Source organism: Labrus mixtus, chromosome 23 (genome assembly GCF_963584025.1).
Source record: "Labrus mixtus chromosome 23, fLabMix1.1, whole genome shotgun sequence".
NCBI classification, from domain to species: Eukaryota; Metazoa; Chordata; class Actinopteri; order Labriformes; family Labridae; genus Labrus; species Labrus mixtus.
The window spans coordinates 15,518,564-15,530,774 of record NC_083634.1 but is presented as its reverse complement, the minus strand read 5'-3'; the positions used below and the strand labels follow the sequence as shown (position 1 = coordinate 15,530,774).

The 12,211-nt window shown below is 42.7% G+C and overlaps 1 protein-coding gene and 8 non-coding genes across 10 annotated transcripts in view; 3 read left to right on the top strand and 6 right to left on the bottom strand.

The window, feature by feature from the left end:
* Positions 1–12,211, bottom strand: part of adissp (adipose secreted signaling protein) — a 34,074-nt gene that overhangs the window by 2,869 nt on the left and 18,994 nt on the right. For both annotated transcript variants that reach the window (XM_061031895.1, XM_061031894.1), the window contains exons 4-5: positions 3,364–3,502; positions 1,700–1,825 (exon numbers count right to left, since the gene is read on the bottom strand). In XM_061031895.1, coding sequence (XP_060887878.1) covers positions 1,700–1,825; positions 3,364–3,502 — 265 coding nt within the window. The remainder of the gene's footprint in view (positions 1–1,699; positions 1,826–3,363; positions 3,503–12,211) is intronic.
* trnag-gcc (transfer RNA glycine (anticodon GCC)) lies at positions 179–249 on the top strand. Its single transcript has one exon. It is a non-coding gene; the product is annotated as a tRNA-Gly (tRNA).
* On the bottom strand, positions 4,209–4,281 carry trnav-aac (transfer RNA valine (anticodon AAC)). The gene has a single exon. It is a non-coding gene; the product is annotated as a tRNA-Val (tRNA).
* Positions 5,303–5,374, top strand: trnad-guc (transfer RNA aspartic acid (anticodon GUC)). The gene has a single exon. It is a non-coding gene; the product is annotated as a tRNA-Asp (tRNA).
* trnav-aac (transfer RNA valine (anticodon AAC)) lies at positions 6,205–6,277 on the bottom strand. The gene has a single exon. It is a non-coding gene; the product is annotated as a tRNA-Val (tRNA).
* trnav-aac (transfer RNA valine (anticodon AAC)) lies at positions 7,235–7,307 on the bottom strand. Its single transcript has one exon. It is a non-coding gene; the product is annotated as a tRNA-Val (tRNA).
* Positions 8,126–8,198, bottom strand: trnav-aac (transfer RNA valine (anticodon AAC)). The gene has a single exon. It is a non-coding gene; the product is annotated as a tRNA-Val (tRNA).
* Positions 9,158–9,230, bottom strand: trnav-aac (transfer RNA valine (anticodon AAC)). The gene has a single exon. It is a non-coding gene; the product is annotated as a tRNA-Val (tRNA).
* Positions 10,251–10,322, top strand: trnad-guc (transfer RNA aspartic acid (anticodon GUC)). Its single transcript has one exon. It is a non-coding gene; the product is annotated as a tRNA-Asp (tRNA).

The window sequence follows — 12,211 nt, the reverse complement described above, 5'->3', positions numbered from 1 at the left end:
AAACCTTCAGTTTTCTGTTTAACATTTGATTCTGTGAATAATGAAAGTGATTTCTTTATTCAGTCTTTTTTCACAGCAGAGGATTTAAACTGTTAACGTTTCTTTTCACTACAAACACGAGGGTCTCCCACTCTGCTCACTATTAAAACTTTACGGTCCTCTGCACCTCAGCACGTAAGCATTGGTGGTTCAGTGGTAGAATTCTCGCCTGCCACGCGGGAGGCCCGGGTTCGATTCCCGGCCAATGCAACATCCTTTTTGTCCCCCCCCTCACAGCGTGAAGACTGAGGGGAGAAATGTGCACACTGACGAGTGAACACATTCTCTGAAGGTTAGAAACACGTTACCTTTTAAAAAAAACGATTTGCAGGTTGTTCTGTTTCTTTTGAACGGACAGGTTTGGACACAAAATGTAATATTTCATATTTCTTTGATTACAACCAAAATCAAATCAAAGTTGAATGGTAAAAGAATGTTTCTCGATGACGAACAAAGATGTTTCCGAATCTCTTTGATTTAAGGACAAAGATGAATGCTTTTTTTTTATTCCCGGGTCAAAATCTGCAGACACTGATCTTAATCCTCTGATGTGGACGTCATCCAGGCCTCAATTACACACTCACACACATCTGGACAGATGTTCAGGCCGCGCTTTGTGAGTAAAAATAGACGCTCACTCAGTAACACATCCCCCCCCACCCCCCCACCCCCCCACACACACACACACACAAATTAGTACTATATTTAAGCCGGGCAAATGAAAACACACATCCGCCCCCTTTACCTAATTGTCCATCTGCTGACACAGAAACCGACATGTAGCTTCGTCTGAGTGATTTAAGTGGAGAAAATGTAAATGCAGTGCGGGCTCGTCTGTGCTGCAGAATGCTTTTAAGATAACACAGAGCAGATGAATAACATTTAAAGTATGTATTTAAAGATTTAGCTTCTTACTTCGAAGGGCTGCTGATAAACAAAGACTCTGAAACAGAGCACAGAGTCACCAGCAGAGGGCAGCAGCACACACGTCCTTCTGTTTTGTCTGTGAGCTCCGTGCTTAAAAAACTACAAGAGGCAGAAATAAAAGAGCTCATCTTGTAAGAAGTCAGCAGGAGGTAAAGAACATATTAAAAAAAAACATGTTCTGAAACTAAAATGAGATTTGAACTCTGTAGATGACGTCTCTTCCAAACACAAGGGGGCTTTTCTTAAACACACTCTCCGCTCACACTTTCACTCTGTTTGTGCGCTTACATGGAGGATACAGTATTTATAAAGAGTTTTATTTTGTATTCTTTTCTTCTCTAAACTTCTATCTTGAATCTTTTTGGGGTTTTGTTTGAAAGTTTGAAACAACGGGAGTTCAAAAACGATGGCGTCGGCAACACTACAGCGCTAAGTCGAGTAGAAGAAGATGGAAAAATGGAGTTGGTCATTTTCCATTTGAGTCGCACATTTTCATCATTTATTCCCTCAGTCTGCTTCGATTGGACATTAATCAACACACTTTCATTTCATCTTCTCAGAGTAAACTTTTTGTTGTTGTTGCATCCTTTCAAAAAAAAATGTTTCCTGTGTTTTTTAAACCCCAAACTGACACAATGTCCTCCACGCGACCACTGTGTCTTTCGACGTAAACCGTACATTCACGCACAGAACAACGACATTGGTATCGCTCATATTTGTGAAGTAACCTCACCCATGACTCTGGCGTGAACTTTGACCTTAACACAGACGTCCTCGTTGGTCTCGCTCAGCAGCAGCACCTCCTCGCACAGAACGCCCTCGTGCTGGGCCATGTACTCGCACGTCACCTTCAGACCTCCTGAGAAACACAAATAACAGAGGAGAAGAGATTACATATCCTCTTTATTGTTTGGGATTTAATACACACACACACACGCACGCACACACACACACGCGCACACACACACACACACACACACTCTCTGCGTGACTACTTCTTATATGGATCAGAAACCAAAAGAATAATCCAGCTGCCAAGACATAATGACAACAGGATGAAGGCTGACGAGTAAACAGTCATGAAAATACAACACAGTCAACATCAGCCGGGAACACAAACACACTCGCATTGAGCAATCTTTACCGTTCCCAAGCACGTTTGACCCCCAAAGTCCTGTTTGTTTGTCTCTTGGCCTCTCGTAAACTAAAGGACACTTCATGATGCTCTAAAGTCATGCATGTGCCGTATTGATATGTGATGACGCATGTGCAAGAGATAACCGTGCTCAGGCGTAGTTGGGACTGGATTAATGTGAGTGCAGACCAACGGTGAAGGAGGGACGGGGGAGGGAGGGGGCGGTAACGGGCCAACTGGGCCTAATGTGAGGGTTACCTAGAGGTCAGTAACCTGCTGGAGTTACAGGCTCGTAACTGGAACGTCTCCCAGGTTTAGTGATGAATCCAGGACAGACTCACACACTTTGAAGTTACATTTCTAAAAAAAAAGTGTTGGGGGGGGGGCCAGGTGTTGGTTTGACAGCAACAGATGTGCCTGGGAAAACTTTTGGGTACTTCTGGTCCAGCCGAGGGTTAGTGTTCAACGGCAAGGACAAAATATGTGCCTCTTTGTCCAACGGGGGGGGGGGGGGGGGGGCGCCAAAATCAACACAGACCTCAAGTTTCTCACAGGAGCTTTAAGTTTGCTGAAGAACCAGCACCATGACGCAGATTTGTAAAAAAAAATATTGTTTTGTTCGGGCCGTCCTTAAGGGAAGAAGAGAAAGAAAAAGAAGAGAAAGAAGTTTAAAATGCACATTTGTTGAATGGAGATGGGATCCATCATTTCGGGATCCATCATTTCGGATGCATTCCAGGGAGTCTGGAAATCTAAATGCTGATTGGCTTTCACGACACAGCCCCTTAAAGGCTTTATGTGCGGTTTTTTTTGATCCAGCAGATGTCGCCCTTGAGCACCAGCATGAAACCAAAACGACTCGCGCTGCATTGTTGTGTTAGCATGCTAATGCTAGCGATCTTTATTATGATCGTATCTTCACACTGCATGTAAATTTACCTGAAATGAGCGTGATCTAGAAACACAGTTAAGCAGTGAGTACAGTATGTTATTCTTCTTTTCTCTAGTCCCTCAATTAAACAACTTTTATACACGAGGGGAGGAGTCAGCCGGCCGTCCCGGCGATGTGAACAAAGTGAAGATAGGACTCTGAAAACTCTGAAAACATCACAGACAGTGGGACTCAGGTGTTACACCCATTGTAGACAGTCATGACTCACAGAGTTATTTTCAGAGGATATACTTGATTTATATTATATTTAAGTGTGAAAAATCACATATAAAGACTTTAAGCAGATTTTTTTTTTTCAAACTGATCTTACCCTCTGGTGCGGGTGTGATATCAGTGATCCGGAGATGTGGACTGGGCACCGGTGCTGGACACACATCCTTCCCCAGAGCTGGGACTTCAGGCAAGGTGAACACTATTTCATAGCGGTGCTGCGTCTTTAAGAAGCCGACCTACAGAGACACAAGAGAGGAGGAGCAAAAGAGTCGAGAAAAGATTTGGCAACGAGGAGGAAAAACAATATCTGTCTTTCTTTGTTGCACAAACATTTGGATTAATGCGACTAACGCGAGGGGTGAGGTAAATTATGAAGAGGGGGCTTTATACGGGGGGGGGGGGGACAGGCTTTGGCTTAACCTCAAATTGAAAAGTGTAAATCCATTACAGCTCAATGAACAAGGACTTATACCGATAATAAGTAATGTTATAATCACTGCACCGTTGGGCAGAGTTTTCCTTGAAGGAGTCGTCTAATTGAAACGATTAGTTATTGCTGAAGCGTTCTTCACACTCGCTCTTCTCTGCCAGGTTGGCAGTTTAAGCCTGTAGGGAAATAAACCTGAAGCACCTTCTGGATTTCACTCAGCTCCAAAATCTTTCAATAATACTAATCCCATGTGAGGAGAAATGTCCTGAACTCAAAAGTTTAATCTTATTTATGGTTACACCATCTAGTGCAGTTTGGAGGATGGAGTAGAGGCCGTCTAAGAGCTTGACCTCCCAAACAAGAAGGCAGAAATTATGAAGTGTGTTGCCCAAGGATAGATCGGACATGTGACTGCAGGAGCTGAAGATTGAACCCCGACCTTCCAACTGAGAGACGACTGTCCAAACAGAAGAAGAAAGAAAAGAAAAGTAAAGAAAAAAAAAAAAAAAGATTGTTTCCACCCGGTCTCGAACCGGGGACCTTTCGCGTGTTAGGCGAACGTGATAACCACTACACTACGGAAACTGCTGGCCATCTCTCTGTGACCTCTCACATTACGTAAGTGCTCTGTGAGAATCTGAAATGTTTCAGTGTTTATTCTAGATAAATAAATGACTGTACTGCTTGAAAACAGAGTTCATGTGAAGAGAGGAAGTCTAAACTGAAAGTCAGAGGCTCTCTGATGCAGAATAAAAATGTTTTGATTTTCACTGAAAACACTCTTTGGTCATAAATCCAGGATTTGTAGATAAAGGCTGATTTCATTCTGGTGGTTCTCCAGTTTTTCCTCAGCAACTGCAGCTTAAAAAAAAAGAGACTTCAACAAAAACTTCAGAAAAATGAGGACTGATTGATTCCTGATTGTTTATGATCCGCTGCTTAATAATCAAGGATGTAAAACATTATTACAACAAAGTTTAGGAACAAAACGTGAAGAAATAAGAAGAAGAAAAATACAAGTTTTTCTGCCAGGTCATTTCCTCTGTCTCAACCTGAATGTGAAGCTGGTGGACGACTTCTTGAAGACCATCAACTTCATAATCCAAATCATGTCGAACTGAACTTAATCTTCAGACAAAACTGAAGGTATTCATTGGGTGTATTGTTCTCAAAATCATTCTCCAAAGATCTTAAACCATTGGCAACAGCTTGAACAAACCCCTCAAAAACACAAATAACTTCATACTAGCTTAGTGGCTAGTGTAGGCTGAAGGCAACGTTGAAGTCAAGGCAGGGGAGCCGATAGTTTGTGCACTCCATGGGCAGCTCGCCACCAAAGTTTAGGAAAGAAACACGTATCTGTTTTTATTCGGGTACTATAGATCATTCTTTACAGTTTATGTCTTTACAGGTTAGACAGAGCTGTAAACACATTTAAAGACAAATAAAAAACCTGCACACGTTGATGTACAGAAAGCCAACACAACAAGAAGTCACACAAACTGTAAACACAAAGACAACACGAGTTCCTCTCTTGTTTTATACACAGTAAAGATTGGAATAGAGCCAGGATCCCGGTCACGTTACAGATCCCACAATGCACCAGTCCTCGTTAGTATAGTGGACAGTATCTCCGCCTGTCACGCGGAAGACCGGGGTTCGATTCCCCGACGGGGAGAAACCTTTTTTTCTACGATTTGGGACAACAAACTAGATTTGTTTATTCTAGATAAATAAATGACTGTACTGCTTGAAAACAGAGTTCATGTGAAGAGAGAAAGTCTAAACTGAAAGTCAGAGGCTCTCTGATGCAGAATAAAAATGTTTTGATTTTCACTGAAAACACTCTTTGGTCATAAAGCCAGGATTTGTAGATAAAGGCTGATTTCATTCTGGTGGTTCTCCAGTTTTTCCTCAACAACTGCAGCTTAAAAAAAAGAGACTTCCAACAGAAACTTCAGAAAAATGAGGACAGATTGATTCCTGATTGTTTATGATCCGCTGCTTAATAATCAAGGATGGAAAACATTATTACAACAAAGTTTAGGAACAAAACGTGAAGAAATAAGAAGAAAAATACAAGTTTTTCCACCTGGTCTTGAACCCTTCCGCGTGTTAGGCAAACAGGATAACCACAGAACAAGCAGGCCATTGTGCTGTAATGTCCCACATTTGATCAGCGGCATGTGAAGATATGTATGTATATGGATTTAGCTTTTCTAGTCTGCTGACAACTCAAAATGCTTTTACACCGCAGGTCACACCTCCTCATCCACACAGTGATGCCAGAGGCTGCTCTGTAAAGTGACCATCAGAAGTAACTGATCCCATTCAAACACATTAATACGCCTCTGATTCAGATTCAGACAACTTTATTAATCCCAGAAGGGAGGGAGTGAATTGCCTGTCTGGGATTAATAAAGTCGTCTGAATCTGAAGCAGCGGGAGCAACATGGAGTTAAATGTCGAAGAAAGAAAAGAAAAGAAAAGAAAAGAAAAAAAAAAAGCTGTTTCCGCCCGGTCTCGAACCGGGGACCTTTCGCGTGTTAGGCGAACGTGATAACCACTACACTACGGAAACTGCTGGCCATCACTTTCTGACCTCTCACATTACGTAAGTGCTCTGTGAGAATCTGAGACGTTTGTTTAAAGGTCCCATATTCTGCTTTTTCTGGTTTTATATGCTCTTTAGTGTGTTTTCCAAGTGTCCTGTGCATGATTAGGCACATCTATGTGCAAAAATTCAAAGTCTGCAGAATCGCTGCTTCTCCTACGTCCTCCTGTTAGCTGCAGCATTAGCTGCATGTAACACTCGGTTCTAGCCCCCCTCGATAAAAAAAATTGCCAGTGTGACGTCTTGTCAGTGTGAGATCACTGATCTAAGCCCATTGGCTCGTTGTGGCAAGCCCAGCAGCTCATGTTGCACGCCCGTTAACTTCTGTAGCACGCCCACAATATGCCGTAGCCTGCGGTAGCACAGTAGTGCTAAGGTGCTAATGTTTATGCTCCCCTCGGAGCCAAAGTGGCTGCATTCCCAATATAGTAAAAGGGGCGTGACATTTCCGAGAACCGTGCTGAGTGGCTGACCAATTACAGCAGAGCCGACAGGCGGACCAATCAGATCAGACTTGGTACACGTGGGGACTCTGAACGTGGGCATTTCAGAGCCTTAGAGAGAGAGTCAGAAGCGAGCCGGTGCATGGAGCGGCAGTTCATGAAAACAGACACTTTTTTATAACTTTAGCTATTGTGAACATACTTTAGTAGGTACATAGATTAAATATAAGAACCACAAAAAGGGCATAATATGACCTCTTTAAGACAACTTTATTAATCCCAGAAGGGAGACTGAATTGCCCTTCTGGGATTAATAAAGTCGTCTGAATCTGTAGCAGCGGGTCATTTGGGGTTAAGTGTGTTGCCAAAGGACACATCGGACATGTGACAGCAGGTGCTGGGGATCGAACCCCCGACCCTCCAGCAGAGACGACTGTCCAAACAGAAGAAGAAAGAAAAGTAAAGAAAAAAAAAAAAAGATTGTTTCCGCCCGGTCTCGAACCGGGGACCTTTCGCGTGTTAGGCGAACGTGATAACCACTACACTACGGAAACTGCTGGCCATCCCTCTGTGACCTCTCACATTACGTAAGTGCTCTGTGAGCATCTGAAATGTTTCAGTGTTTATTCTAGATAAATAAATGACTGTACTGCTTGAAAACAGAGTTCATGTGAAGAGAGAAAGTCTAAACTGAAAGTCAGAGGCTCTCTGATGCAGAATAAAAATGTTTTGATTTTCACTGAAAACACTCTTTGGTCATAAATCCAGGATTTGTAGATAAAGGCTGATTTCATTCTGGTGGTTCTCCAGTTTTTCCTCAACAACTGCAGCTTAAAAAAAAGAGACTTCCAACAGAAACTTCAGAAAAATGAGGACAGATTGATTCCTGATTGTTTATGATCCGCTGCTTAATAATCAAGGATGGAAAACATTATTACAACAAAGTTTAGGAACAAAACGTGAAGAAATAAGAAGAAAAATACAAGTTTTTCCACCTGGTCTTGAACCCTTCCGCGTGTTAGGCAAACAGGATAACCACAGAACAAGCAGGCCATTGTGCTGTAATGTCCCACATTTGATCAGCGGCATGTGAAGATATGTATGTATATGGATTTAGCTTTTCTAGTCTGCTGACAACTCAAAATGCTTTTACACCGCAGGTCACACCTCCTCATCCACACAGTGATGCCAGAGGCTGCTCTGTAAAGTGACCATCAGAAGTAACTGATCCCATTCAAACACATTAATACGCCTCTGATTCAGATTCAGACAACTTGCCCGTCTGGGATTAATAAAGTCATCTGAATCTGAAGCAGCGGGAGCAACATGGGGTTAAATGTCGAAGAAAGAAAAGAAAAGAAAAAAAAAAAGCTGTTTCCGCCCGGTCTCGAACCGGGGACCTTTCGCGTGTTAGGCGAACGTGATAACCACTACACTACGGAAACTGCTGGCCATCACTTTCTGACCTCTCACATTACGTAAGTGCTCTGTGAGAATCTGAGACGTTTGTTTAAAGGTCCCATATTCTGCTTTTTCTGGTTTTATATGCCCTTTAGTGTGTTTTCCAAGTGTCCTGTGCATGATTAGGCACATCTATGTGCAAAAACTCAAAGTCCGCGGAAACACAGCTTCTCCTACGTCCTCCTGTTAGCTGCAGCATTAGCTGCATGTAACGCTTGGTTCTAGCCCCCCTCGATAAAAAAAATGCCAGTGTGACGTCTTGTCAGTGTGAGATCACTGATCTAAGCCCATTGGCTCGTTGTGGCAAGCCCAGCAGCTCATGTTGCACGCCCGTTAACTTCTGTAGCACGCCCACAATATGCCGTAGCCTGCGGTAGCACAGTAGTGCTAAGGTGCTAATGTTTATGCTCCCCTCGGAGCCAAAGTGGCTGCATTCCCAATATAGTAAAAGGGGCGTGACATTTCCGAGAACCGTGCTGAGTGGCTGACCAATTACAGCAGAGCCGACAGGCGGACCAATCAGATCAGACTTGGTACACGTGGGGACTCTGAACGTGGGCACTTCAGAGCCTTAGAGAGAGAGTCAGAAGCGAGCCGGTGCATGGAGCGGCAGTTCATGAAAACAGACACTTTTTTATAACTTTAGCTATTGTGAACATACTTTAGTAGGTACATAGATTAAATATAAGAACCACAAAAAGGGCATAATATGACCTCTTTAAGACTACCTCTTTATTAATCCCAGAAGGGAGACTGAATTGCCCTTCTGGGATTAATAAAGTCGTCTGAATCTGTAGCAGCGGGTCATTTGGGGTTAAGTGTGTTGCCAAAGGACACATCGGACATGTGACAGCAGGTGCTGGGGATCGAACCCCCGACCCTCCAGCAGAGACGACTGTCCAAACAGAAGAAGAAAGAAAAGTAAAGAAAAAAAAAAAAAGATTGTTTCCGCCCGGTCTCGAACCGGGGACCTTTCGCGTGTTAGGCGAACGTGATAACCACTACACTACGGAAACTGCTGGCCATCACTTTCTGACCTCTCACATTACGTAAGTGCTCTGTGAGAATCTGAAATGTTTCAGTGTTTATTCTAGATAAATAAATGACTGTACTGCTTGAAAACAGAGTTCATGTGAAGAGAGGAAGTCTAAACTGAAAGTCAGAGGCTCTCTGATGCAGAATAAAAATGTTTTGATTTTCACTGAAAACACTCTTTGGTCATAAATCCAGGATTTGTAGATAAAGGCTGATTTCATTCTGGTGGTTCTCCAGTTTTTCCTCAGCAACTGCAGCTTAAAAAAAAGAGACTTCAACAAAAACTTCAGAAAAATGAGGACTGATTGATTCCTGATTGTTTATGATCCGCTGCTTAATAATCAAGGATGTAAAACATTATTACAACAAAGTTTAGGAACAAAACATGAAGAAATAAGAAGAAGAAAAATACAAGTTTTTCTGCCAGGTCATTTCCTCTGTCTCAACCTGAATGTGAAGCTGGTGGACGACTTCTTGAAGACCATCAACTTCATAATCCAAATCATGTCGAACTGAACTTAGTCTTCAGACAAAACTGAAGGTATTCATTGGGTGTATTGTTCTCAAAATCATTCTCCAAAGATCTTAAACCATTGGCAACAGCTTGAACAAACCCCTCAAAAACACAAATAACTTCATACCAGCTTAGCGGCTAGTGTAGGCTGAAGGCAACGTTGAAGTCAAGGCAGGGGAGCCGATAGTTTGTGCACTCCATGGGCAGCTCGCCACCAAAGTTTAGGAAAGAAACACGTATCTGTTTTTATTCGGGTACTATAGATCATTCTTTACAGTTTATGTCTTTACAGGTTAGACAGAGCTGTAAACACATTTAAAGACAAATAAAAAACCTGCACACGTTGATGTACAGAAAGCCAACACAACAAGAAGTCACACAAACTGTAAACACAAAGACAACACGAGTTCCTCTCTTGTTTTATACACAGTAAAGACTGGAATAGAGCCAGGATCCCGGTCACGTTACAGATCCCAGAATGCACCAGTCCTCGTTAGTATAGTGGACAGTATCTCCGCCTGTCACGCGGAAGACCGGGGTTCGATTCCCCGACGGGGAGAGACCTTTTTTTCTACGATGAGGGACAACAAACCCATGTAAGTAGAACTAAATAACATAGTAATTAATACATGTTCAAATAAATACATAAATGAACATATATTTATTTTAGTCCAGCATTTGTTTATTTATATCAACTTGTGTCATGTTTGGTCTCTCATAAAACTGCCAATCACACTGAAGACATAGTGACAACTAAGTAAGCAGTTTTTTGTAGCATGTGTCCACACCCTGCTAAATGCTAACTTTAGCAACTAGAGCTGCCACTGGAGAAGTGGACGTCTTTTTAAAAAGGGAAAAAAACAATAAGTGTGCATAAAAGACACCTGTGCGTGCCCAAAGTGTTGGCGAGACTCTACATTTTAAGCCGACACTGTTTCCTGTTGTAGTTCTTTTTACTGGCTTTCAATACTGGGTGGAGTTCTGAAGAGGTGAACATACCTGTGCAGGTAATTTGGATTATGTGAAAACTTTGTGAATGATTAACCCTGAAGGAATCCTGTAACCACTAAACCCGCTCAGTTCCCTAGAAACACGCTTAGTTTTGTCAGCTCGGCTTGAAAGTAATCTCTTAAGAGCGTTTCATTTAGCACTTTGTTCTGGAGCTTTCGGTAATAAATCCTGCAGATGCTGGTCAAGTCCAGCTGTCATGGACGTAAATATGTTCACTTTGTTTTCTGAGTAACAGATAGAGTTTTTTTTTATCCAAGCTGTTTTGGGGCAGCAGTAGCTCAGCCTGGGGTTGGGTTGGCAACCGGAGGGTCGTCGGTTCAAGTCCTGGTGCGGACCAAATCTGGAAATTGGTCTGGAAGCTGGAGGGGTGCCACAGGGTGAATAGTTTGCATGGTATAGTATTTTCTTCTCTTATTCTGAGGTATTTTCTTTTGGATGTAGGAGTAACTAGGGCTGGGTATTTCCCACAACCCCACGATACGTATCACAATACAGTGACCGTTTGGAGTTTGGATAAAGACCATGTCCTACACAGAATTCACTACAGCAGCTGTTCTTTATTGTTGAGAATAACAGCAGAGGTGTGAGGATCCTACAACTTCAAACACTTCAGTTCAGCTCCTCAGAGATCCTAGAAATATATTTAAATATTTAAATCCCAGAGCCGTGGCTAAGGTGTTATTGTGAACTGCACTATAGGTCGATTCTCTTTTAAAACTGTCATCGCAGCTTTGCAGCCATATCGAGGCGCACATGACGATATATTGCCAAATCGATTACTTGAGCACATCCCTAGAAGTAACGGACATTCATATGCACTTTCTGATCAGATGAATTGATGATGAAAACATTCAGTTCTCAGGTTTTGTGTACATTTAAAACAGACTAAATAAAGAAACAAATAAAGAAAACAGAGATGCTGTAATATCTGATGCAACCGGATGCAACGCTCTGATCTTGTTGCTCACAGCACACTTTACAGTTTGTCAATTCATATTAAACAAACTGTAAAGAGACACTTTGAGGTAGGGGAGTGAAAGAGCGATGGAGGAGTGGGGGATGATGTAGAGGCAGCAGTGTAAGTTCAGCAAAGAGAAAAATTCATGAGGGAAACTACAAGAAGAAAGGAAGACCTCACAGAGGAGACAGGTACAAAGAGAGAGAGAGAGAGCGAGAGAGAGAGAGAGAGAGAGCAGAAAAAGAGACAGAGAGAGAGAGAGAGTGTGACCGCAGGGAAGTGCAGGGGAGGAGAGATAAGCGCAAAGCCCCTCCAGCTAGAGCTGCACACAGCAGCTTCAGCCCCACACGACCCCGTGTTGAAGCAGCGGGCAGAGTCGAGCGAGAGAGAGAGAGAGAGAGAGGACAGTGAAGGAGCTCTGCAGAGAAAAACAATCATCGCTCTGTGAGCAGAGACCCACGCATGTCCAGAGATCATCA